General features: G+C 44.1%; 1 protein-coding gene across 1 annotated transcript; it reads left to right on the plus strand.

Moving 5' to 3' along the window:
* Window positions 1–7,256: 7,256 nt before the first annotated feature.
* SLC6A14 (solute carrier family 6 member 14) lies at window positions 7,257–22,076 on the plus strand. The gene is made up of 14 exons (XM_067304075.1): window positions 7,257–7,304; window positions 8,114–8,282; window positions 10,163–10,294; window positions 12,408–12,569; window positions 13,935–14,070; window positions 14,799–14,931; window positions 16,627–16,767; window positions 17,872–18,100; window positions 18,183–18,308; window positions 18,407–18,525; window positions 19,730–19,829; window positions 20,080–20,189; window positions 21,155–21,322; window positions 21,927–22,076. Exons 1-14 carry the CDS (start codon window positions 7,257–7,259, stop codon window positions 22,074–22,076), a joined length of 1,923 nt encoding a protein of 640 aa, XP_067160176.1.
* Window positions 22,077–22,348: the final 272 nt, after the last annotated feature.

The following is a 22,348-nucleotide window of genomic DNA, read 5'->3' on the forward strand; positions in this document are numbered from 1 at the left end:
TGAAGTGCTAAACATTGTATGTTGCAGTGGATATTAATGTATGAATCCTGGTTTTCCCTTTTATCCTTAGAAGTGTGTTATTTTAAGGGGTGATTTCATGGTGCTATTACTTGATATGGGGTAGCTTACATGAGAAGTCCCACTGAGTTGGATGGGCCATTTCTGAGAGTAATTGCTAACCTGCAGGAATAGATATCGCACAAAGGAAAGCGTTGACAGCGGTATTTCCCTTCCCGAGACGTGGGGCATGGCTTACAGCCTGGCTTTTATCCTGTTGTGAAGGAGAACAATCACAAGGGTAATTCTCTTGGCGATCGCATAGCAGGACTGTATCTTAATATGTAAAATTACCTGAGTGAAAGGTGGACTGAGTTGAAAGCTCTTCTCTTTGCTTTATGGTAGTCAATGCCTGTATTTCAAAGCCTTGCTGTTTGTCAAAAGCCTTTCAAGAATATGCATTTATTTCATCTTCTGTGAGAAGCTGTTTGTGTAACTAGTAGGAAGGCGTAGAGTTCAAAAGGGTGCAGCATCTCCTGGCTTTACTGAACTCCGCAGATATCAGCACTTGATACTGGGGAATAATTTGAAAAGTAAACTGATAATGAGACTGAGGGACTCAATGCAGCTTATTTGAAAATGGGTATCGTATTCGTTCATAGGCTTCACTGTACTCAATTAAAAATGACTCCTTAGTTTCTACTGTCCACACCTCTGAAATATTTCCCAATAGGCTAGTCATTATATTCTGACACTTATGCATTCCCCTGATCATCAGTTTTGATAATTGCACACTCCCAGATTCTAGTTTTCATGTACTTTATCTCTTCCCTTTTACTCGTTGTATCTGTTGTTGCGTCTTTAACGATACTCACCTGAGTCTTGCATTTACATAGTGTTTCAGTTGCTCCAAGACAAGTTGAGCATGTTTGGAACACATCCGCAGGACAGTCGGGGAGGGGACAGGTGGCGTGAGGACTGCCTTGTGTGTCTCCGGCAATCCCAGATGTTTGTTTGGCACCAGGCTGCTTAGTCCTGGGAAAGCTGAGATGCTTTTGGCCATGCAAAGAAGCAGAGCTGTGGGTGTATGGGAGTCGGAGGCTGCGAATGCAGTTGTTGGCTGCGCTTTGACTCTGCAGCTGGTCAGTGTTTCCGCAGAGGTCTTCAGAGACTTGCATACTTGATGCAAACACCTAAACTCTATTTAATCTCACTTTGAACACCTTAGTCCTCTTTTGATGGATTTGCTCCTTATTCTAGATGGAGCTCTATGTTTGGGAAGTATTACTAGAATTGTCCTATGGGAATACATGACACGTGACAAATGAACAAGTTCTCAGGGACTGGGACTTCTAATGTTTAGATCAACTATCCTAGACAGAAAGCTGACAATTTTATGAATAATCTTCAAATTGCTTTGATGAATTCTGTGGATGGAGATTTGCAGCTCTGTTCTGAGTGGCTGGGACAGCAGACTCTTCTGCCAGACTCTGTGTATAGTAAAAGATCAGTAGTGTAGAGATTTTCAGTTTTACTGGCATATTTGAGAGATTTTATTTTTTCTGCCTTCTTTCTTTCCCACATGCATATGTAAAACATCACCATCACTAACTTGATTAGTGTGTATTATGTTAATTGCAGGTTGCAGCCTGCTAAAAATGCCCACAGGCAAATTTGCTTTTCACATAGTTTCAAGTCTCCACCCTCAAATATGAAGAAGGGATTTTCCTGGAAGTGTGGCTTAGAAGGTTGATGCATTTTTTTATTTACAGTGGGCTTTTGCAGCTCCACTATTGTGAAGAGATAAATGAGTCAGCTTTCAGTTGTCTAATCTGGGTGCAGTAGCAGACCATCCACAAGTGGTAAGTAGCTCAGCAGGAGCGACCTTGCTGCCTTTCTCACCTGAGATGGCAACATAGATGAGTTCAAAAGTGCTAAAGTGAGGGGGAAAGAAAAAAAAAAATCTCATCAAGCACCAATCTTTGAAATTATGTCAAGACAGATCGATTACATAACGCATAATAGAGAACAAGAACATTTAAAAATATTATGGAGGTTTTCCTTCAGACTATCTCACTCCTGCAAAGTTAAAATATTTTATGTGAAACTGTCAATTTTGGTAAAACTATTGATAGAAGACTTCTGAAATAATTCAAAACTAAAACAGATTATTTAATTTTGGTTTTCGTGGTTTGTTTCCACTTTGTTTATTCCTTTGTACTGATATTTAGTATTTCATATTATAATTATATTAATGAATCAAACTCTTTAAATAATAATAAAAACTTTCCATATCCTCTATGCTTCTATATCAAAATGTCTCAGAATTTCCATTCTGCAAAATTGTTAATGAAAACGAACTCTTGGCTGTGAGTTTCAAATGGAGCAGGTGCCCCACTTCTGATAGCCTCTTGAACAGCAATGATAAATATCCCAGCCATGCAGAAAAGGCACAAAACTGAGGAAGGAGGAAAATAGATCCAAGAGGAAGGATGCATAAAAGATCATCTCCTTCTCCTGCAAGCAAAATCTCACCCCCAACCCTGAAGGGAACATCCGGACTGGCAGCAGAATCTGCCTTGTGTCTCAATTGTCTGACTTGCTTGAACTGCTGGATAGGGGCTGTTGGAATTAGGCAAGCGAGTATTGGCCCAAGGACTCCTAAATAATTAATTTCCAGTCTCTTTGTGTTTCTTTATAACCCCTGACATCTGCTTCTGTAAGTGCCTTTCTTTCTTCAGTCACAGACCTGTACTTTGGAAACAATGACCTTTGTATAATTTGCATAGCCTGTGCCATTACTGATCCTACTGTGAGCTCTCCATCCTGTCTCCTGAGCAGGAGGGCCAGTTCTTGCTGTTCCTTCCTTCCAAGTGTACTTCCACCTTCCTTACGGTTGGCACTTGATGCAATAGCACATTTCTCACTGGATGGAGAATGCTATGTTGTTTTCATGGGTTACTTGTTCAATGATTGATTTAAGTTAGTGAGAAAGTCTTTGGCTTCATTCCAGATCACCGGTGTTCAGTCCACCACCAAGGAAAGTGGCTAGCTCATCATCACCTGGGGTATTTAAATCAAGGCTGATGCTTTCTTAAACAATAAGCATTAATTTAAATATGATTTGTAGGGCTTGATTTTGTTCAACTGTATTGGAGAGTATAATTCCTGCTGCTCTGGGAGCCAGTGGCTTAAATTTTCTGCTTTGCTTCATCTGTGAGTTCATAGCCGTCCCTTCTGGCTTTCAGATCGTCTGAAGACATCATCTAAAGAGTACAACAGGGCTGTGGAATCCTGGATGACAGTAATTACGTGCTGTTGGGAGATGGTTAGATGGTTTATGTCATCTTCCTCAGATTCTGAAGACCAACATATATATATATTATATATATATATTTTTTCCCTCTGGGTTGCATGCGTTACTGCCATCTGGTTAGCTGACGTTTGTCTGCAGTAAGGGGAAGCTGGTACAGGAGCTGCTGGGCTGATGCAGGAATAAAGGAAGTATGAGGAAGCTGTTTCGGTCAGCTGGCAGATACAGATGTGTAACCCTTCACTCGGCATCTCTGGCTTTATGGGAAGGTACTGACATCCTCGTCATGACCATCCAATCCATGTTGACACGTGCCTTGTCGCTCCTTGGTGGAGAGCAGGTGGATAACACCACACTGGGTACCGTGGGGCAAGTGTCATTTAGCTGCACTTAAAGACATACTGTAGTGGCAGAACGCTGAGTGCAGTTTGGTTCCTGTGACTGGGATCTACGCAGACAAAATGTATTGAGGGCTTCAGTGGCTTGAAGGCAGCAGGGCCTGGTGCTGTCAGCTTTTCATGCAGCAATTTTGTGTGCTGTTAGCATTTTTGACTGTTAGCCTCGCAGAACACTGATAACTATTCCTGTACTTAGCCTCTTGGTTATTTTGGGCTCTCAGCTAGGGCAGAAGTTGTTTTGAACTACATGGTTCATATCTCACAGGTGGATGCTTTCATGTGCAACTGCCTTTGCTACTTGGTCTTCTGTGGATGGGAGAAAACTTAATGTGTTTTGAGGTTCCTGGCTCTTTTTCCAGGATTCCCGCATTTTAGAGATGGTAAAGCTGCAGGTGTCTGTAGCTCCATGGACCTGAGCTCAATGGCTGGTCCCTGCTTTTTGTCTCCACTTTGCAACAACAACTGCCTTCCTCAGGGACTGTGCGCTCCCTGACGTGACTGCCAGCGCTGCAGTGGATGTATATGACAGAGTCCCACTTCTTGGCTGTGACTGTTAGCACAGAGACAACTTTTCCTGTTCAACATTCAGTCTCCCCTGGTCTTCAAACGCCTGCTGTTCTTCTGGATCGTTTTATTCTGGGGAGGACTGTCTTCCTTCTAGGCACATCGGGAATTGCTTTTTACTGCTTTGTGCAAGGATTGCTACTACTCTAAAGCCATTGCTCCTATTTACAGAGCCTGTTTTCTGGTCTTTAGCTCCTGTGCATTGCCAAGCGGAGAGGTAAACGAGCACTGGCTTTGTCTGATGGATCAGTTTTGGGCATGCGTGCCAGGTGCCAGTTCCAGTAAGCATCGCTATCACAGAAGGTATAGATTAAGAAACAAAGGCTACTCATCTTATTCTTAAAAAAGCACACCGAACGCATCCACTTCATTGCCATAGCTGTGTTCATATCGGCTAAGGGCGATATCCAACATGCAGTAACATCACTGGTATAACGGAGTGGAAACTGTGGGCAGCTCCTAATCCTAGGAAACGTTTGCTGTGTTGTCAGTGAATTAAGCATATTATTAATGCTCTTTTTTATTTTTTATTTTTGTATTCATTGAATGAGCAGAATGTTTAGTAAATGGAGATCATAGTAATTTAGGGGAGATTTTCCAGAGCAAAAGGTGACTTAGATACCTCGGTTACATTGCTGGGAAGGAGACAGGATATCTCATCTTCGCTGGAGCTAAGCTGGCTTGGCTTGGTTGGCTGTTATCTCTGTGATTCCAGCTGAGACATTCCAATGGTAACTGGCTTGCAGGGCGCTCACTGGATGGGTCCTGCGCTAACTGTGAGGGCAGCCAGCCTTCAGGGCTTGAAGCTGATGGACTCAACCTCTAGTAAATGCAAATCTAACTGATGTACTACTTGGCTGCATACCTAACACGCAGGTAAAACAAAGCCCTGCTTGAGGCGCAGTTCTCTCCTTTAACTATTTCCATCTCTCCACTGATCACCCCTGGAATTTTGACTGTGTCTTTTTTTTTTTTTTTCCTCCTCTATATGCAGAAAATGCATTAGAAATGAGCATTCACATGGTCAGAAGTAGAATGCATCCCAGGAGCCTCCACTATAGTTTTACTTTTAGTCATCTTGAGTTACACGTAGCGAAAATGCCACAGTAAGTGACTCTACAACATTACGACATACACTTAATCCTAATAAGGAGGGAGAGGCTGTGGCTAACAGGTTGTTTTTCATCTCATTTTATTTCTAAATAAGCTGATAATCAGTTCTGAATCATGAGTTTGGAAGAAAACCTCTTGCTATTGTCAGACCCAGCATTGTTTACAGGAATATTTTCATTTCCATCTGAGAGATTTGGTGACCCACTGATACCAAAGTTATCCAGAAACCAAATCAGAATCATGCTATCTCATTTTATAAATAATTTCAAATTCATGACTCGGACCGGGGTGGTCCAAAAGTTTTGTTTAGTTCATGTGCAATTCAAATAAGCTTTGAAAGAATCTTGACTGATTTATCAGTTTGTCCTCAGGGTAGGCGAGTTTTGTATTGTTTCCTACAGAATTAGCCTGAAGCTTGGCATGTCTTTTGGTGATTCAAATTTGTTTGAATACAGAATTCACAGGTAGCCTGTGAAGGAGCGCTTTCTTAGTTGCAGAGCCTGCATCACGCCAAGACCCTGCAGTTCTGCTTACTTCTCATTCAAATGATACAATATAGTGGCATTCTTCCAGTTTCTGAAATAGAAGTCTTCCAGAAAACCTGCTGCACAGGGTGATAAAATATAATCTGATCTTGCTTCCTGCCTTTGAAACGCTGCATCACACACTTCTCATTCCTCATATACCTCTTATTCATAGCCAGATTGAGCTGGGTGGAATAGTGCTTTACTCAAGAAAATGTCCCGCTAATTGAGGACAGAAGGTGCGTATTCATCACAGTGTGAATCCAAAGGAAGATAAGCCGTAGAAGAGAGCAGTTAGAAATGGAAGAGAGCTATTAATCAACAAGTCAACATTTGTCCCCTTGCCCCTGTACATGCAGGGTGCTTTGGCCAACGTACCCTTCGTGTCCTTAGGGGATGTCTGGGCAATGCCACTTTGGTGTGTGAAACCGGAGTTCTTTAGGAAAACGTCTTTAATCCATTGCTTGTTAAATTCCTCCTCTGAGGGTGGTTTCCTTTTAAGATCTACCCTTTCTGTGCCAGTCGCGTGCATGGAAGGTGTGTTTAGAAGCTGAAATTTCCACATTCTTTAACCCCCCGGTGCCCTTTGCTTTCCTACTAGAGGCCACCTTCTCCTGAGCCTAGAGTGCAGCGTGAAGAAGAGAGAAGGAAGGAGAGGCAGGAATAGGTGGGCATGAAAGTCGGATAGGTAGGATGTGAGCAGGGGTCTGCTCACGTGAGCCTGGACAGATGAGGTAGCTGGGCAGCGGTTACGCGGGGAGGCGTAGGGAGCTAGTAGGGATGTGTAGAGGCAGAGGACGAGCGCGGGCTCAGTTGTTCAGGTAGGTGCGTGGCGTGCAGGAGAAGGTCGGCGGGTGGGGGCGCGTTTGGCGGACAGCTCTGTTGGTGGGCGACAAGGGGTGGGTAGGTCCGGCCGAGGGCGGGGGCGATGCCAGAAGGGGAACGTGAAGGGCGAGGAGGTGGGAAGGGAGCGTGCCAGGTGGGCAGGAGAAGAGCGTGGGCTCGGGAGGGTTAGCGGGAAGCGAGGCCCCGGGGGCAGGCGGGTGCGTGGCGAGGGAAGCGGGTCCGAGGCAAGGCAGGGAGGGTGTTTCCCGAGGAAGTGGGTCGGGGTTGGGGGCGGGTGGCCGCGCGGAGGGGCACTTAGCGAGGGGAAGTGGGCAGGGGGCAGGGAGGAGCGGCCGGGGGCGCCCGGCGCGGGGCCGCGGGGGCGGGAGGCGCCGCAGCGCTGCGGCTCCGCCCGGCCGCGGGGCAGCCCCGAGGCCGCGGTGGCCGGCGGGGGGCGGGCGGCGGCTCCGATAAAGGGCCGGGCGCCGGCCGGCGCGGCACAGCGGAGCGGCTGCGGCGGCGATGGGGATGCTCAGCCTGCCGGGCTTCCTCTCCTGCGGGAAGAAGAAGGTGGGTCGGGCAGGGGGTCGCTGCGGGGGGGGGGGGGGGGGGGGACACGTGGGGCACCTCGGACATCGGGGCACCCAGGCAGGTGAGACTGCTGGGGGGCGCCCGGGCGGGTTTGAAAGCGCCTGGGCAGGTGGATTGGAGACGGGCACCCCGGCTGGTGCAGGGGGCTGAACTGGAGCGGGCACTAGGACAGGTTTGGGGGGGGCTGATTCGGGGGGCTGAGCCGCTGTGAGCCCCTGGGCATGTGCATGGGGCACCCGGACAGGTGAGGGGGTGGCTGGGGACAGGACAGGCACCTGGGCAGGTATGGGGCACTGAGGCAGGTAGGGGCAGGGGGCTGAGCTAGGGTGGGCACCGTGCAGGTATGGGAAGACTCGGTCAGGTGGTTTTAAAGCGGACACGCAGGCATGTGCAGGGGTGAGCACCTGGCCAGGTACAGGGGCACCTGGGCATATGCAGGGACAGGATGGGGGCGGGGGGGTCCCTGGATGTGCAGGGGCAGGATGGGGGTGGGGTCCCTGGATGTGCCGCCCCCAGGAGCTGGCAGCCCAGGGGACTCAGGTGGGAGCAGGGCAGCGGGGCAAGGCTGGCCCTGAGGATGCTCTGGGTTCTCCGAGGGGACCCTCTCTCTGGCAGGTCCGTGCTGCTCTGCCAGGGAGCAGCTGGACTGGCAGCCTGCTCAGCCGTGTCCACCTCATCTTGCTGCCCTGCCTGGCAATCCCTGGGCTCTGCTCTGGCTGGAAAAGGGTGGCTGTGATCAGCCCATTTGCCTCTGGAGCTCTTCTGAGCCTTCCCTCTTCTCTTCCAAGGACTTCAGCTTGTCAGCAGAAAAAGATGGCCATGCCAGCAGCAGCGATGAGAACCAGGAGCGTGGCAACTGGGCGAACAAAAGTGACTACCTGCTCTCCATGGTGGGCTACGCCGTGGGCCTGGGCAACGTCTGGCGGTTTCCCTACCTCACCTACCAGAACGGCGGAGGTACCTGTACTGAATGGCAGTGTCGGGTGGGCGCACCTTGCTGTCCCTCAGAGAGATGAGGGACATCCTCTGAGGCTGGGCATGTTTTGTCGTGAACTGGATGTGAGCATCTCCGGGACCTGGGATAGTGCCCACTGGTAGGAATGGGCAGAGGAGGAGGAAGCATCTCCAGTCTCTCTGGGTACCAAGTGAGGATGAAAATAATATTTGGTTTTTCACTACAAACTTCCATCTGAGAATTCCAGAACACTTCTGAGCGCAGGGAAATGGGGCTGGACTCGGAGCTACTGAGGCTCCAAAGATCACAGCTACCATTCAAGCTGTAAACCAAAGGAGTCCTGGTCCTTGTCCCCAGGAAACTGAGTTATTCCAAAACTACCTTGCACCTTGGATGGATAGAAATGTTTCAGTTTCCAGACTAAATTTACTCATGACTGACTTGCACCTTTTTGTCAATGTGCCAATATCCTCTGTTAACCTAAATAGCTGTTCTTCCTCCCCAGTGTTTACCTCCCTGACATGTTTATAGCGAGCGTTCGAATCCCCTCTCAACCTTTGTTTTGCCAGGCAAACAAGCTAAGCCGGAATAATCATCCAAGCTCAATAATTATCCCCATCAGATGCTTGGCAAGTGTGAGGTGGAGAGAGCCTCTACCTGCTTACACAACGAACTAGTGGCAAAGCCGAAAGGAGGCTCTGGATTCCTCCTCGGCTGCTAATCCAGAGCTTTGCCTACCCGCCAGGCAACCACTGGTAATTAAAGAGCGTGTAAATGCCAAGTAACTGCAGAGAACTTACTCGTAGGTACTTAGGTGCTCTGCTTAACAGTCATTTTAAGTCAGATTCTGGGCTGTAAATGCCCCATGGTCAGTACCTGTGGGGACATGTGGCATTCTTGGTACAGAGGTTTTGTTGGAATGAATCTGGTTGTGTCACTCACGGTTGGTGAAGAAAATTGTGAAACCAAAATGAATGCTAATAAGTCATGATGTTACCCCATCTACTAGGTTTTTTTTTTTTTTGTATCTGCTACAGCAGAATGTTTAGCATTTTAAAGATTCATTTGCCCTGTTTCTCGTATCCTTCTCTATGCCCCTTGTCCATGACCGAGCAAGACTACCGTTAGGCTTATTTCAAAGCACAGGAGTAATTCAGTATTTACTTTCCTAAAGTACAGCAGGTATTTGCAGTCCTTTGCAGATCTGGGTCCTTGCTTATTTTTAAGTAGGCTGCTAGTAATGAGGATAGTTTTCCATTTAATTACACGTGTGGATATCGGGTCGTGCTTAGGCAGCCTGAGCACTCACCTTCCCTATCTTTCGCATACACAAAACAAAAAGCAATGCAAATACAAAAGAAATACCGCCCCTTTTCACAGAACAGGGTTCTCATTGATGCCAAGCTAATGGGCACTTTAAAATGGACTCGCCCAAATGAGATCCTACGTGTCGCAGGAGTTGGCCAACCGTTCAACACAATTTTTGCACTTACACGTACAGTAGCTGCTCCGCTAGTGCAGTTGCAAATTGAAAGCCGTAGGATGAAGTGGAGTGCAGACAAAGCCAAGAGGACCTGCAGCTGAGCAGTGCTCCTGTTTCTATGAGAGCAGCTTGTGTTGGATACTTTTTATGGCATCTTTTTAATTCTACGAGAGAAATTGTCCCATGTAAAGTACCAGTTCTCCTGATAATCTTGTTTCTTCATGCTGGTACTATTCAGTCTTACAGAAAACAGGGATTGCAAGCAAATCTATATATTCTGTACAAAATGAAGACGCACAATAGAATATTGGCAAAAAAAAAAAGTATAAAATGCATTACAGTTGTGGTGAATACTGAACGGCTCATTGGTGTTTTGTTTTGTTTTTTTCTCCCCCTCAGGTGCCTTTTTAATCCCGTATACAGTGATGCTGGCGTTAGCTGGCTTGCCTTTATTTTTCATGGAATGTTCCCTTGGGCAGTTTGCCAGTCTAGGGCCAATTTCTGTGTGGAGAATATTGCCATTGTTTCAAGGTTGGTATTACTGTGTTTCCATAAAGATTTTTTTATTATTATGGTCTTAAAAACCAGATGTGGATTAATCATTTCCCCACAAAGTCACTAATTCTGGGAGGCTGTTTTCTGTGTGAAGAACACTGCCCGTGTTTCAAGGTCAGTATTATTATGTCCCCAGATAGATCTTGGGTTTTCTTTTTTTAGTTAATATATCAATGTGGATTAATACTTTCCTTCAAAGCTATTGGCTCTGAGAGGCCTTATCGATGATTCTCCTGGTGTCATGCAGCATATCACATAAACTGCAGACGCACGGACTAGAGGAAATCGCGTTGTTTGCTTTGTGGGGAGAAGCCCGGCTAAATACCCGGCGCTGCTTATGACAAGTTGCAAATAACAACTTTATTGCCGTTTCTATATGCTTCATGTCCCAAGCACCTTGCAAGGCAGTTGCACGTTGGAGGCGCTAATTCTGCGTTTGGCTGCTGCGTTTGTCACTGGCATGTTTCTTACTTATTTATTTATAATGCACGGCTGTGCATGTATTCGTCCAGGTCGTTGTGCTGAGATCCCTCCGCTGATGTGATAAAATAGGTTAGATTCTGGCTTGGTAAGGTGAGGTGCCTGTTGTGAAAGAAATAAGTACACTCTATAGCAGTAGTTTGCCTAGCAGTTTGGATTTGATGGGGAGATTTGTGCGATTGAAAATGAGTAACTACATGCTTTATTCGCTTGTATCCATCCAGGCCCTGTAAAGGGCTATGCAATTGGTCCTGTTTGTCCTCTTTATCTATCAGAGGAGTTAATGTAGGAACAAGGAAGTTATGGTTCTGATACAATAGGAATTTTACTTGCCAACTTCTACAGGACCAAAAGAGATTGAAGTCTCACTGGCTGACTGAACATCCATACTATTTTTTTTTTTTTCCCCTCCTCTAGTCTTCGGTTTGCAGCACAAACAACCTTTCAAAACAAGAAGAGTGAATTTAACTTAAAAGCAAAAGTCTATAGACACAACAAATGCTTTCTGTCTCTGCGCAGATATAACCTTAAGTATAATCTCTGGAATGATGGGTCATGTTTGGCAGATGTTCCCCAAACTCATGGAACAAAGTCCATTTTAACAAAGGAAGATAGAAGTATTATTGGCACAGAAATACTACTCTGTTGCTTCTCATTTATTGCCACAACTAGCTGTTACAATTAGTTCTTTAAACTGGCTGGGTCAGCCCTAGTTTTTGTGCAGTGTTTCCCCCCCCACCCCAAGTGATCAAAACTTCCCACTGAACTGTGGGAGAACACCAGTGTTGAACTGACCCTTTAGACTTGGACTTCAGAACTAGCCCAATTTTTCTATGAGCCCAATTCAAACGTTGTGTCAAAAGAACCACATTTGAGATGGTCAGTTTGGATCGTATCCTGCATATTATGGCTTTAGCCTTCCCATGTTTTGGTTGCTGCTCATGATTAAAAACAAAAAACAAAAAAAACCCACCAAAACCAATCTAATCTCCAACCAAAAAAATAGAAAAAAACCCTTCCCCCCAAATAGCCTTTTAAAAGGCAATATTGTAAACAGAATTTCTTCCCTGTACTTCTCTTGCACTCTCTGACTCCAAGGGGGCAGGATGCAACAGAACAAGGCAGCTATTGAACGATATTCAGATATTAGGAATTTCTTTCACCTCTTGTCCTAAGCCCACGTGGCAGCCTCCAGAAGGGGGACTCGCAAGTTAGCTTTACTTATATCGGCTGTGCAAAAACTTGTTCCTGGCTTTGTTCTACCTTGTTCTCACACATTGGTTTTGCCTGGGCCCTGTCTTCTGTCATCAGCCTTCATTGATCATAGTCTGTGCAAATGTGTAAGTGATTCAGAATCTGGGAGTCAATGAGCCAATATATTGCAGCAGACTCTGTTTTTTGCATGCTGTAGGAAAAAAGTCATTGTGCGAGGTCTCTACCCAGGGAAGTGTCTCTCTGTACTTGTAAGAACTTCTCAGTCTGCAAGGTAATGAAATAATTTCAGGGGATTCTGCTGCCACTTGAAGGACACGTTAAGTTCTCTGAAGGCCATTCACTTTTTCAACCTGTGTTTGGTGTAGTTAAGACATTGCCTTTCTCCCTTTCCTAGGAGTGGGCATCACGATGGTCATCATCTCAACATTTGTGTCGATCTATTACAACGTTATCATTGCTTATGCACTCTACTACTTATTTGCCTCGTTTCAAAAAGTGCTCCCGTGGTCAGACTGCTTTTTCTGGGCAGATGAGTTCTGCAGCAAAACAAAAATAGGTACGGTACTTACCAAATACAGCTTTAATATTCCTGTTTTGAACAATTACTCTTTGTGACATTTTCTGGGAAAACTTACAGGAGCAAGATGGCTACCCATGGCACAAAAAATCCTTCCTGGAATTTTGTCTCTGAACGCATGGGAGTGGGACTTGCCCATTTCCTTTTCACCAGTTCCAGGTCCTTGTGAAATCTATAGAGAGCTGGGGTGAAGCCTCCTTGTTGGTCACCATTTTTCTCCTTTAAAATCTAAGGTTTCTTCTAACGCATACAATCCCCAGAAACACCGCCTTCCCATTTCATCAGGCTTCAAGGCAATGCAAATACCTTCCTTATATAAAATTAGAGTACTCCTATAGCTTTTATCTGGGGTTCTTCCATTACCTTTTTTGCCTGCCCACTGGCTGTGGTAGTCTGAGCACCAGTGGGGCATTGCTATTGTGCTTTATTAACTCTTCAGAACATGTCTCCATGCTATTGCTCTTGATGTTTGGCAGCATGTGTGCTGCCAAACACTTGTTATCTCACCAGGGTCCATATCAGACTAATATAAGGAAAAGGTGAAGTTGGTGAGATAACTAGCAGTAATTAGCCCATTTGGAAATGTGTTGCTGTGCAACCTCTGTTGAGATTGTTAAAATAACAGGGACAAGATAAGGGATTACATTACTTGAAGTGTTAATGTAATTGTAACACTCTGAAAAGACATTTTCGTATCTAAAGTTAAGATTTATACAACAAGAAGCTGACGCTTTATTTAACAAAAAGCTGCTGCTCTTTTTATGGGCCAAACAAAAATATTTCAGCCTAAAATTTATAGGTTCTGGAGGAATACAAAACTGAACTGAAGCAGTTACACCGAAATAGTCTGACTAGACTTTCTCAGTAAATGCTGATATAGTGCTCTTTACTGTTGAGAATGGATCATATTTATTGTATGTTCTAGCAAAACAGAAAAAAGTAAGGAAAACTTTCAAGAGATCTAATAATATGAAGTTGCTAGAGAATGACCTGTATGTAACATTGGTTTGGGACAAAGGTTTTCATAGAATAGCCAAAGCTAACATCTTTAACCATAGTCACGTCTGCTTTTTGCAAGTATCCTTTATCTTTGCAGTAAGTAAAGGTGGTGCTGAGCACACCGGATTCCTGATGTTTGAATTTACTAAGTAACACAGTCACAGCTGCAAGTGCTAGTTCAGGTTTGTTTCTAAATGTTGTTACTTTAGTAGCAAAACTAAAGCTATCACTGTTTAGAAAGCTATCTGCTAAAGTAGGATTGTTGGGTTGGTTTGTTTGTTTGTTTGTTTTAATCGCTGCATGTTAACAGTCCACTGCCTCTTTCTTTTTCTTTCTCTCTTTCAGTGAGTGACTGCAATGCAACCTTAAATGGTGAAATCATTCATGCAAACTACTCTTACATCACAAGCAACAATCTCACATGTATCAATGACACCATTACCTATAAACCAGTGCAATTTCCCAGTGAGCAATACTGGAAGTAAGTGTACATAAATAGAAATTGCTAAAGTGTATTTGTTTTGCATTGTGGTTTTTGAATGAATCCCTCATTTTTGTCTTATCTTACCTTCTGGAAACAGTCTAATTCAGGAGCATGGGCATGCAAATCTGTGCAGAAGGAACTTAAAATTTAACTGATAAGTCTCAGCCCTTAAAAAATAAAGCATGAATCACAGGGGAGCAAATGAGTCAACCTGTAGCAAACTAAAAAATAATCCAGCTAAAGAAGTCCTCTCCTCTGGAGTCCCACTAGGGACTACTTAGCATCTCTATGTACGGTACATATTGTTTCATGAGTTACTGTGTAAAATACGTTCAACCTATTCTGAATCCTGGCCTTTTGTGAAACTGCAATCTCTTTAGCCACCTGACTTGTATCTGCCTCATGTTCCTTGGGTTCCTGGGAGCTGATTCTCCTCCTTGCTGGCTCTTCTCCTGCCATGAGAATTTTATGGTTAACTTGAAAGAACCTAGGTAGGCATGATGGGAGAAGCATGGAGAATGGAGAGCTGATGGACTTTAAAGGAGAAAAACATGGGGTAAAATATTTTCAACTCTGGTAGCTCAGTTCTAACTGTGCACTCACAAAAATTACCTCAGGGTCTCAAAATATCGGCAGAAACCTGCTCCCTCTCCCTCCAGAAGCGGTTAAGAGAAGGAGTGTGTGTTGGTGTTGCTCTCTTCTCATTGCACTGTTCTGTGTTTCAGTAAAGTGGCTCTTCAGCGCTCGAGTGGGCTGGATGAGACTGGTCACATTGTGTGGTACCTGGCGCTCTGCCTCCTCCTGTCCTGGATGATTGTTGGAGCTGCATTATTTAAAGGAATAAAATCTTCTGGAAAGGTAAGTCAGGAAGAGCTCATGACAGACTTATGGCCTGGCCTGATCCTGCCCAGCAGCACTTCCAATGTCGGCTGTAGTTAGGGAAGGTTAGCACGCAGCAGCATGCAGTTCTAACCTGCTACCCTCTGCTGGACATAGTATTAGACTTTGTTGCTGCTCTTTACTCATGTTTTATGTGGCAGTTATGAAGCAAATGTGCTGATTACATAGCCAATAGTTAATGCACTGGTCTCTTCATTCCACCAGGGCTGCCATGCATTTGGGGATCTTGCTGTCACACGAGACATTTAGGCTCAGTTCTGGCAGTCACCTGGCCTGTTATGAAGGACATGTGCACGTGACTGCGTGCACACACCCTGGGAGCACCTATTAATTATTGGCACCTACAGACTGTTTGAGGTGTTTGGAAAATACAGGTCAAGCCCTGCAAACAGAGGTGCATGTGCAGGTTCCTGTTGGATTGTGACATCCTGTTTATACCTGAGATTTCAGACTGCTCACAGGGACCAGGTCTATGGGTGCTTGTTTTCAGACTCTGGCTCTGCTGAGCTCTTGATTTCCAGCTGCTCGAGCACAGCTGCCTGGAACTACCCCAGGGTTAGGTAGGCTCCTCTCCAGCCATCAGGCAGGCTGAATTTCATTCTTTCCTACATGATGCTCTTTTCCTGGTTTAGTTGCTCTCTTAACTCTGTCGTATCTCCACATCTTACTACTTTTGTCTCTGTTGCTGTTCCTCACCCTTTCTGCCCTTCCCTTCTCATTTAGCCTGCTTTTTTTCCTATGCCTTCTCTCACTGTGCCTTTCTGTGGTTCTTCTCTGCCCTTCTTCCTTTTCCTCAGTCTAACATTTCTCCTCTTCTCCTTTCTCTTTGGAGCTTTCTGCCCTCCGTCTCAGCACTTCAGGGTGGAGTATCTGTGCTTTCCCAGCCACAGTTGTTCTGCCACATGGTTCCTCTTACCCTCACATTCTTTGGGTTCCTGGGAAATGGCTCTTCCTGTTGTCACTCCTTTTCTGGCATGAAGGCAGAACTCTTCCAGGAATAGGTAAGGTAAGACTTGGGTAAGGCTTGGTGTAACCAGCAATATTGGCTCAATTATTTGTCTGCGTAACACTGAAACTAAAAATCCAGAAAGAATATTATTGAAGGCATCCTGCATGATAATAGCAGAACCCTGCTTCTGGCCTGGATCCTACTGTGCTCGAAACTATATAGACAAACAACAGCAAAATGATGTGTGTCTGAGAGAGCTTAAAAGTCCTTGTTCCCAGCAAAGAATGCTTCCAGCATGGCTTTATTCACTTGCATCAGGAGATAATTCCATCCTGATCACCTGACTTTGACTGGCTTTAAGCTCTCGTTTGCTAGAAACATTGTCTATCAAGAGACCTCTGAGGTAGCCGAGTCCTTGCTGTGGCAGTAAATCATGTCTGAAGGCACATTTCTGAAACTGAGCCCTATCGCAAAAGTGGCCAGGTGGCCTGGGCCTTCTGCTTCTGACGGAATGCAGTTCTAGAACCGGCTAATCCACATGGTTAGCACTTGACACGTGTGTTCACCTCCAGTCTCACTTCCTTGATCAGTCATACTTTTCACTTGAATCCAGCAGCTTTCAGTCTAAATCCTGGTCATTCCTCGTGCCTGGGAGGGTGTGCTTTCCCTCAGTTTTCAGTGTGTCCCTGCCCTTCTTTTTACAGGTTGTCTACTTCACAGCGCTCTTTCCGTATGTCATCCTGCTCATCTTGCTGGTGAGAGGTGCCACCCTGGAAGGTGCTCGGGATGGCATTGAATATTACATTGGGAAACAGTCCAACATCACCAAGCTGATGGAGGCAGAGGTGAGGTGGTGTCAGCTCCAGAAGTGTGACACAATTCCATGGTTATATTGGCTTGCTATTTACAAAAGCCACCATATAGCTCCCTATCTTAAAGAAGAGCAGCTGCTTCTTTACCCAGTCAGATGCCTCTTTATTTCCTGCTGTGGGATCTGCATCCACAGCTGGGTTCTGGTTTTCCAGCAACTCCCAGCTCTAAGAAGTTCAAGCCCCTGTCTAGCTACTCTTAATCTAGAAAATTTTACCACCAGTTAGTGGCAACTTCCATGGCGTTGCCTCTAGAGCAGCTCTCTGGAGACTTGCTAGAGTTTCATCCAGTGATAAACACATCACCAGGCCTGCTGAGAAAGTTCTCGCTGAGGAGTCAAGCATTGCTCTCATATCAGGTCCACTTGGTTGGGTTTGCTAATAGCTTCAAGGGACTTTATCAGAAGATTGATGGGACCTCTGAGTTGGAAAGTCAGGCCATGCCTTGCCCAGTAAATTAGCTCAGAAAAGAAGGCGGACAGGAAGGGCACTTTGTGCAAGGGAAGAAGGAGCCTAGCCTGCATTTTTGTTTAGGCTTATGCCAACATCAGTTCTGTCTGACGAAAAGCAAAGATTCAATGAGTCTGATCTGTGGTGTTTTATGTGAGCGTGAAGGGCTGCGGCAGAGGCAGCGTTAGTCTGAGCCTGACAGAAGCGATTGGGTCTTCAGGGTCATAGTGTGGGGACGGTGAGTGGGAGAGCACACACAAGTTTTCATTTCTGCAACTCTATGCTGGTTTTCCTTATACATTGGCACTGTGACAAGATTCATATCTGGACAACCCACATATGTGAATGAATTGAATCTCTCTTTCAAGGTTATCTTGATAAGGCTTAAGTATTCGGCAACAGACACAGGATGTTTCTATGACCTTCCCTAGATCACAGAAGATGTTCTTTGTGTTAGAGACAGTAGGGTCACCAGCATGGTATTTTCCACTAACTCTAAAATTTTCATGAAATAAAATTTGGTATAAAGGCTAAATCTAGAAAAGCCCTGCAGCTTCCATAGAAGGACTTGAATGTTTATGATTTTTACTGTAATTAATAAAATATCTTCCTTGTTCTAATTACTGTTAGGTTTGGAAAGACGCAGCCACCCAGATATTCTACTCCTTGTCAGTGGCGTGGGGTGGACTTGTCGCTTTGTCCTCGTACAATAAGTTCCACAACAACTGCTACTCGGATGCTATTATAGTTTGTGTAACGAACTGCCTCACCAGCGTATTTGCTGGGTTTGCAATATTCTCTATCTTGGGACATATGGCGTTCGTGTCGGAGAGACCCGTCTCAGAAGTTGTAGACTCAGGTAGGCTGATCGTTGCACCATCAGTATCCGGACTTACTTTGACTAAAGCCTGACAATAACCTTTCATTCCACTGCATTGCAGGGTTTGATCTGGCATTTGTTGCCTACCCAGAGGCTCTCTCCAAGTTACCAGTTGCTCCTCTTTGGTCCTTTTTATTTTTCTTTATGCTTCTGCTCTTGGGCCTTGACTCGCAGTTTGCCACAATAGGTGAGTGGGGGTTTTAAGTAACCCATTGCTTTTCAACTGAAAGTTGCATTTCTTAGTTGTTCTGCCTTTATTCAAAACCCACGCTTGTTCTCTTGCAGAAACACTTACAACCACCATACAAGATATATACCCTAAACTGATGAAAAAGTTGAGAATCCCTGTAACCCTGGGTGTGTGCATATTGCTCTTCTTTCTTGGTCTTATCTGTGTCACTCAGGTAAGACATTAAACTGTTTTTGGCAGTGGGTTTAGTTATGCTTCAAATGACGAGTTAGTTTGCTCAGGTTAAAATATCCTTTCTTGGTGTGACAAGAACTTTCCTGCATGTATTTGAGAGAATCTTGAGTTCTATCAATACACCTGGACATGCAAATAAGAAGTTACCATGGGAAAGGTTTGAAGAATCTAAGGTTTTCTGTGATTATGTTTTAATATATTTAATATATTATTGAGCTGAGACGCATTTTTAAATGGAAGACCTATAAATAGCCTGTCAACCATCAACCTGACTTTGCTGCTCAGTTCAGGAAACTGTTTGTGTAATATCAAGAATACATGTACAGAGTGTCTGCAACACTCTGGGAACTGTTACTAGATGTTGATAGAATCTTGTGTTCAGAACCGTTTACCAAAGAGCACCGCTTTTGAGAAATAGCCTATTCAAGTCATAAAGACCCATTAGATCAAAAACATCTGTAGACAGTTTGACTATTCCTTCTGAAATATGTTTATTAGAAATTTTCAGTACAGCATGTACACTTTCTAGAGGCAATTGCTTTTAAGGGTGTAAATTTTCATCATAATGGCTATATCTAGGAACACAGATTTACATAGGTAATTGCACTGAGCATGTAAAGAAGATAGCCGTGGTGAACAGATGGTTGTATGGTCAAGCAAAGCACGTAGGATGCGAAACGAGATGACAAGGAAACTTGCAAAGGACTTAGCTCATAAGAGTATGAGACGGTATAAAGCTTGTTCTGTGTTTCTGCTATTGCATACTGGTATTTAAAGCTGTGTTTAACCCGCGTGAGAAACTTGTGTGTGAGAGAGTATACAAGCCTACTAGAACTGATACCTGGTACAGCTACTCCTGTAGATCCTTATTAAAGTATCAGCTTTAGTACGGTAAGTTACAAATTTGAATCTTGCTATCAGCTGTTTATATATATTTTGCATATGCATATATCTAGTTGTTAATATACAGATCTGCAGTATTTCATCAGGTGCGTTCTTCAACTTTACACAGAGATATTTGAATGAAATAATGTTCACCGATCTGTACCTAACCCAGACAATCGGGAATTTCAAAAACTTACTGCCGATTATTTAAATTGGCTTAAACAACACAACTTAATCTATTTGCATAAAAAGTTACTAGGTTTGGGTATATCTTTACCTGTTTATTCTTTGTTCTACAGGCAGGAATTTACTGGGTTAACCTAATAGATCATTTCTGTGCTGGATGGGGAATCCTTATTGCAGCTGTCCTGGAAATAATAGGCATCATCTACATTTACGGTAAATTATGTAAATCAAAAAACCCTGAACTGACAATACAAACAATCCCAGGCACGTTGTATATTAAATATAAATTTCTGCAATAAAATGCTTATAACATCTTAACTCTTAAAGCCTCTCACCCAATTATCACAGAATTGGGGAAGTTGACCTTGACCATTCTGTCCCCTTCCTTCTATTGTTCTTGAGTAACTGCACCGGCATGATAGATGCCTACTTTACAGTATATTATATGACTGTCTTTCAACAGGAGGAAACAGATTTATTGAAGATGTTGAAATGATGATTGGAAAGAAGAACTGTTTATTCTGGTTGTGGTGGAGGGTGTGCTGGTTTTTCGTTACTCCTGTGCTCTTAACTGTGAGTGTAAATGGCTGAATTATGTTAGTGTCACACAACTTACGCATTTGATATTAAACAGGCTTCCATGTAAAGATTCAGGCCTGAATTTCCAGGCCTTACGTATACAGATAAGACATGGCTGAGCCAATGGAGCAACCCACAGGCTATCTCTTTCCAATATATACCGCTGTGGCTTAGGTCATTTCCAGGGGAGGTCAGGCCTTCAGAGCAGTTACTAATGAGCTGGGTCTACAGTCCCAGGAGTAACATGCAGCAATCGGACTAGCAGCTGGTTTCTCTTCATTTCAGACTGAAAAAACATGTTGAAAACCTAGAATTTCCCATTGGAGAGAAATCCCATTTTCTGGGACAGATCCATGGCTCTTCGGATGTCTAGCTGTTCTCCTGTCTCACTGAGCTCCTTCTTTGTCCTGTCATGTTCTTCTCAGTTTTAGTAGGTGCAGTATCTGAGGGGAAAAAAACACAAACAAAATGTCACAAGCCCAGGAGCAGTGACAAGTTGTTCTGGCCACAACATTATCTTTAATCTCTCCAGAGATTAAAGGAAATGCTTCTTATTCTTGCAGATGTAAGATATATATATTTGCCAACATTTCTTCTCCTATAAATATAGGACTAAAACAAAAGGAGAAAGGTACTAAGTTCATTCAACAAAGCATATACTCTCCGAGATAAGAATTGAATAGAACCCAGAAGTTTATTTCTGTTTAAACATTAAGATGTAATTAAAGTGTTGGGCTGCTTAACACTGTTGTTTTTCAGTTCTGTCCTTCAGTCTTACTGTTAGGCCATGTTTGAATACCAAATCCTGCACAACAAATCTCATATTTGGAAAGCAAGAGGGAGCTGTGCAGAATTTGCAGCCAGTCCTATAGTGACTAACTTGGAAACAGTGTTCAATACAAGTTCAGGTCACTTTGAAATCAGCTTTTTTCCCCTCAATTTTTTTTCTTTTTTAATAGGCAATTTTGGTCTGGTCTCTGGTCACATTTTCAACTCCCAGTTATGGCTCCGTTTTGTATCCAACATGGGGAACTGCTGTTGGCTGGTGTATGATTATCTTCTGTGTCATCTGGATTCCCATTGTCGCTATTGTAAAGATAGTTAGAGCTGAAGGAAACCTGTGTCAGGTAAGGGCACAAAACCCCAGCTCTCATAGACTCAAATCTTGCTCTCCTTGGCATGATCAGGAAAGCTTGTGCTCTCTTCTCAAGAGCTTGTTCAATACCTGGAGATTTTCATTAACTGGATTTTTAGACCAAAACACATCTTTGCTAGTTGCACCAGAGGCAAATTCACCCTGCTGTGTTCTGATATGAAGATAAAGTCTGATTCCCTGGGAGTACACCCACATATTCAGTAGTGATTTTCCTGGTTTCTGTTATTATTCCAGCTGCTTTAAATTCTCTGCAGAACTTAAACAAAAAATGATTTAAGTTTTGCCTCCCATTCCTCCCTGATATCAGCAAGTCCAAGATCCGAGGCATATGCTTCTTGCCGGGCTTTGCCAAAGAGCGCTGTTGATCATAGCTCTCCCTGCTTGTTTAATTTCAGTGACTAGAGTCCTCTGAAACCAAGGACATTTGGAACCCTTAAAAACAAAGAAACCAGAAAAGTAGTTTGCTTGCTATTTGTGGAGTTGCAGGGCATATTAAATGTTACACCTTTACTTAACGGAAAAGAACGCAGGACTAAGATAAGACATTAAATGCCTCTTTTGTTCTCGCTTTCCAGCGCATTGCAAACTGCTGCAGGCCAGCCGCAAACTGGGGTCCCTATCTGGAATGTCATCGAGGAGAAAGATACAGCCATATTGTAGATCCCCAAAAGGAAAAAGAACATGAGATCCCCACTGTGTCTGGCTTCGTGTACAAACGAGAATGAGATGCCCATTAGGATGACAAATTTTTTAACATAAATGTGATTTTTTTTTTTTTTTAAACAATTAGAAAGTGACAATGCAAAATCAAAAAAACCAAACAAGCACAAACCAACCCCTGCCCTCAAAAACCCAGCCTGCAAACGAAAGCAAGCCATATTATTTATTTTTAGTGCTGTCTATTTGGGGAGCAAGAGATCATCAATTAGACGCTGAGGTCTCCCCAGATATTTAGGTTAAGAGGGCAGGAAAATGGATTCCAGCCTCCCCAGGCTGA

Source organism: Apteryx mantelli, chromosome 13 (genome assembly GCF_036417845.1).
Source record: "Apteryx mantelli isolate bAptMan1 chromosome 13, bAptMan1.hap1, whole genome shotgun sequence".
Lineage (NCBI taxonomy): Eukaryota > Metazoa > Chordata > Aves > Apterygiformes > Apterygidae > Apteryx > Apteryx mantelli.

Coding starts and splice junctions, on each gene's coding strand:
- SLC6A14 (XM_067304075.1), top strand. CDS start 7,257: ATGGGGATGCTCAGCCTGCCGGGCTTCCTCTCCTGCGGGAAGAAGAAG. Junction 7,305..8,113: donor TCTCCTGCGGGAAGAAGAAG/GTGGGTCGGGCA, acceptor TTCTCTTCCAAG/GACTTCAGCTTGTCAGCAGA. Junction 20,190..21,154: donor TTACTCCTGTGCTCTTAACT/GTGAGTGTAAAT, acceptor CTTTTTTAATAG/GCAATTTTGGTCTGGTCTCT.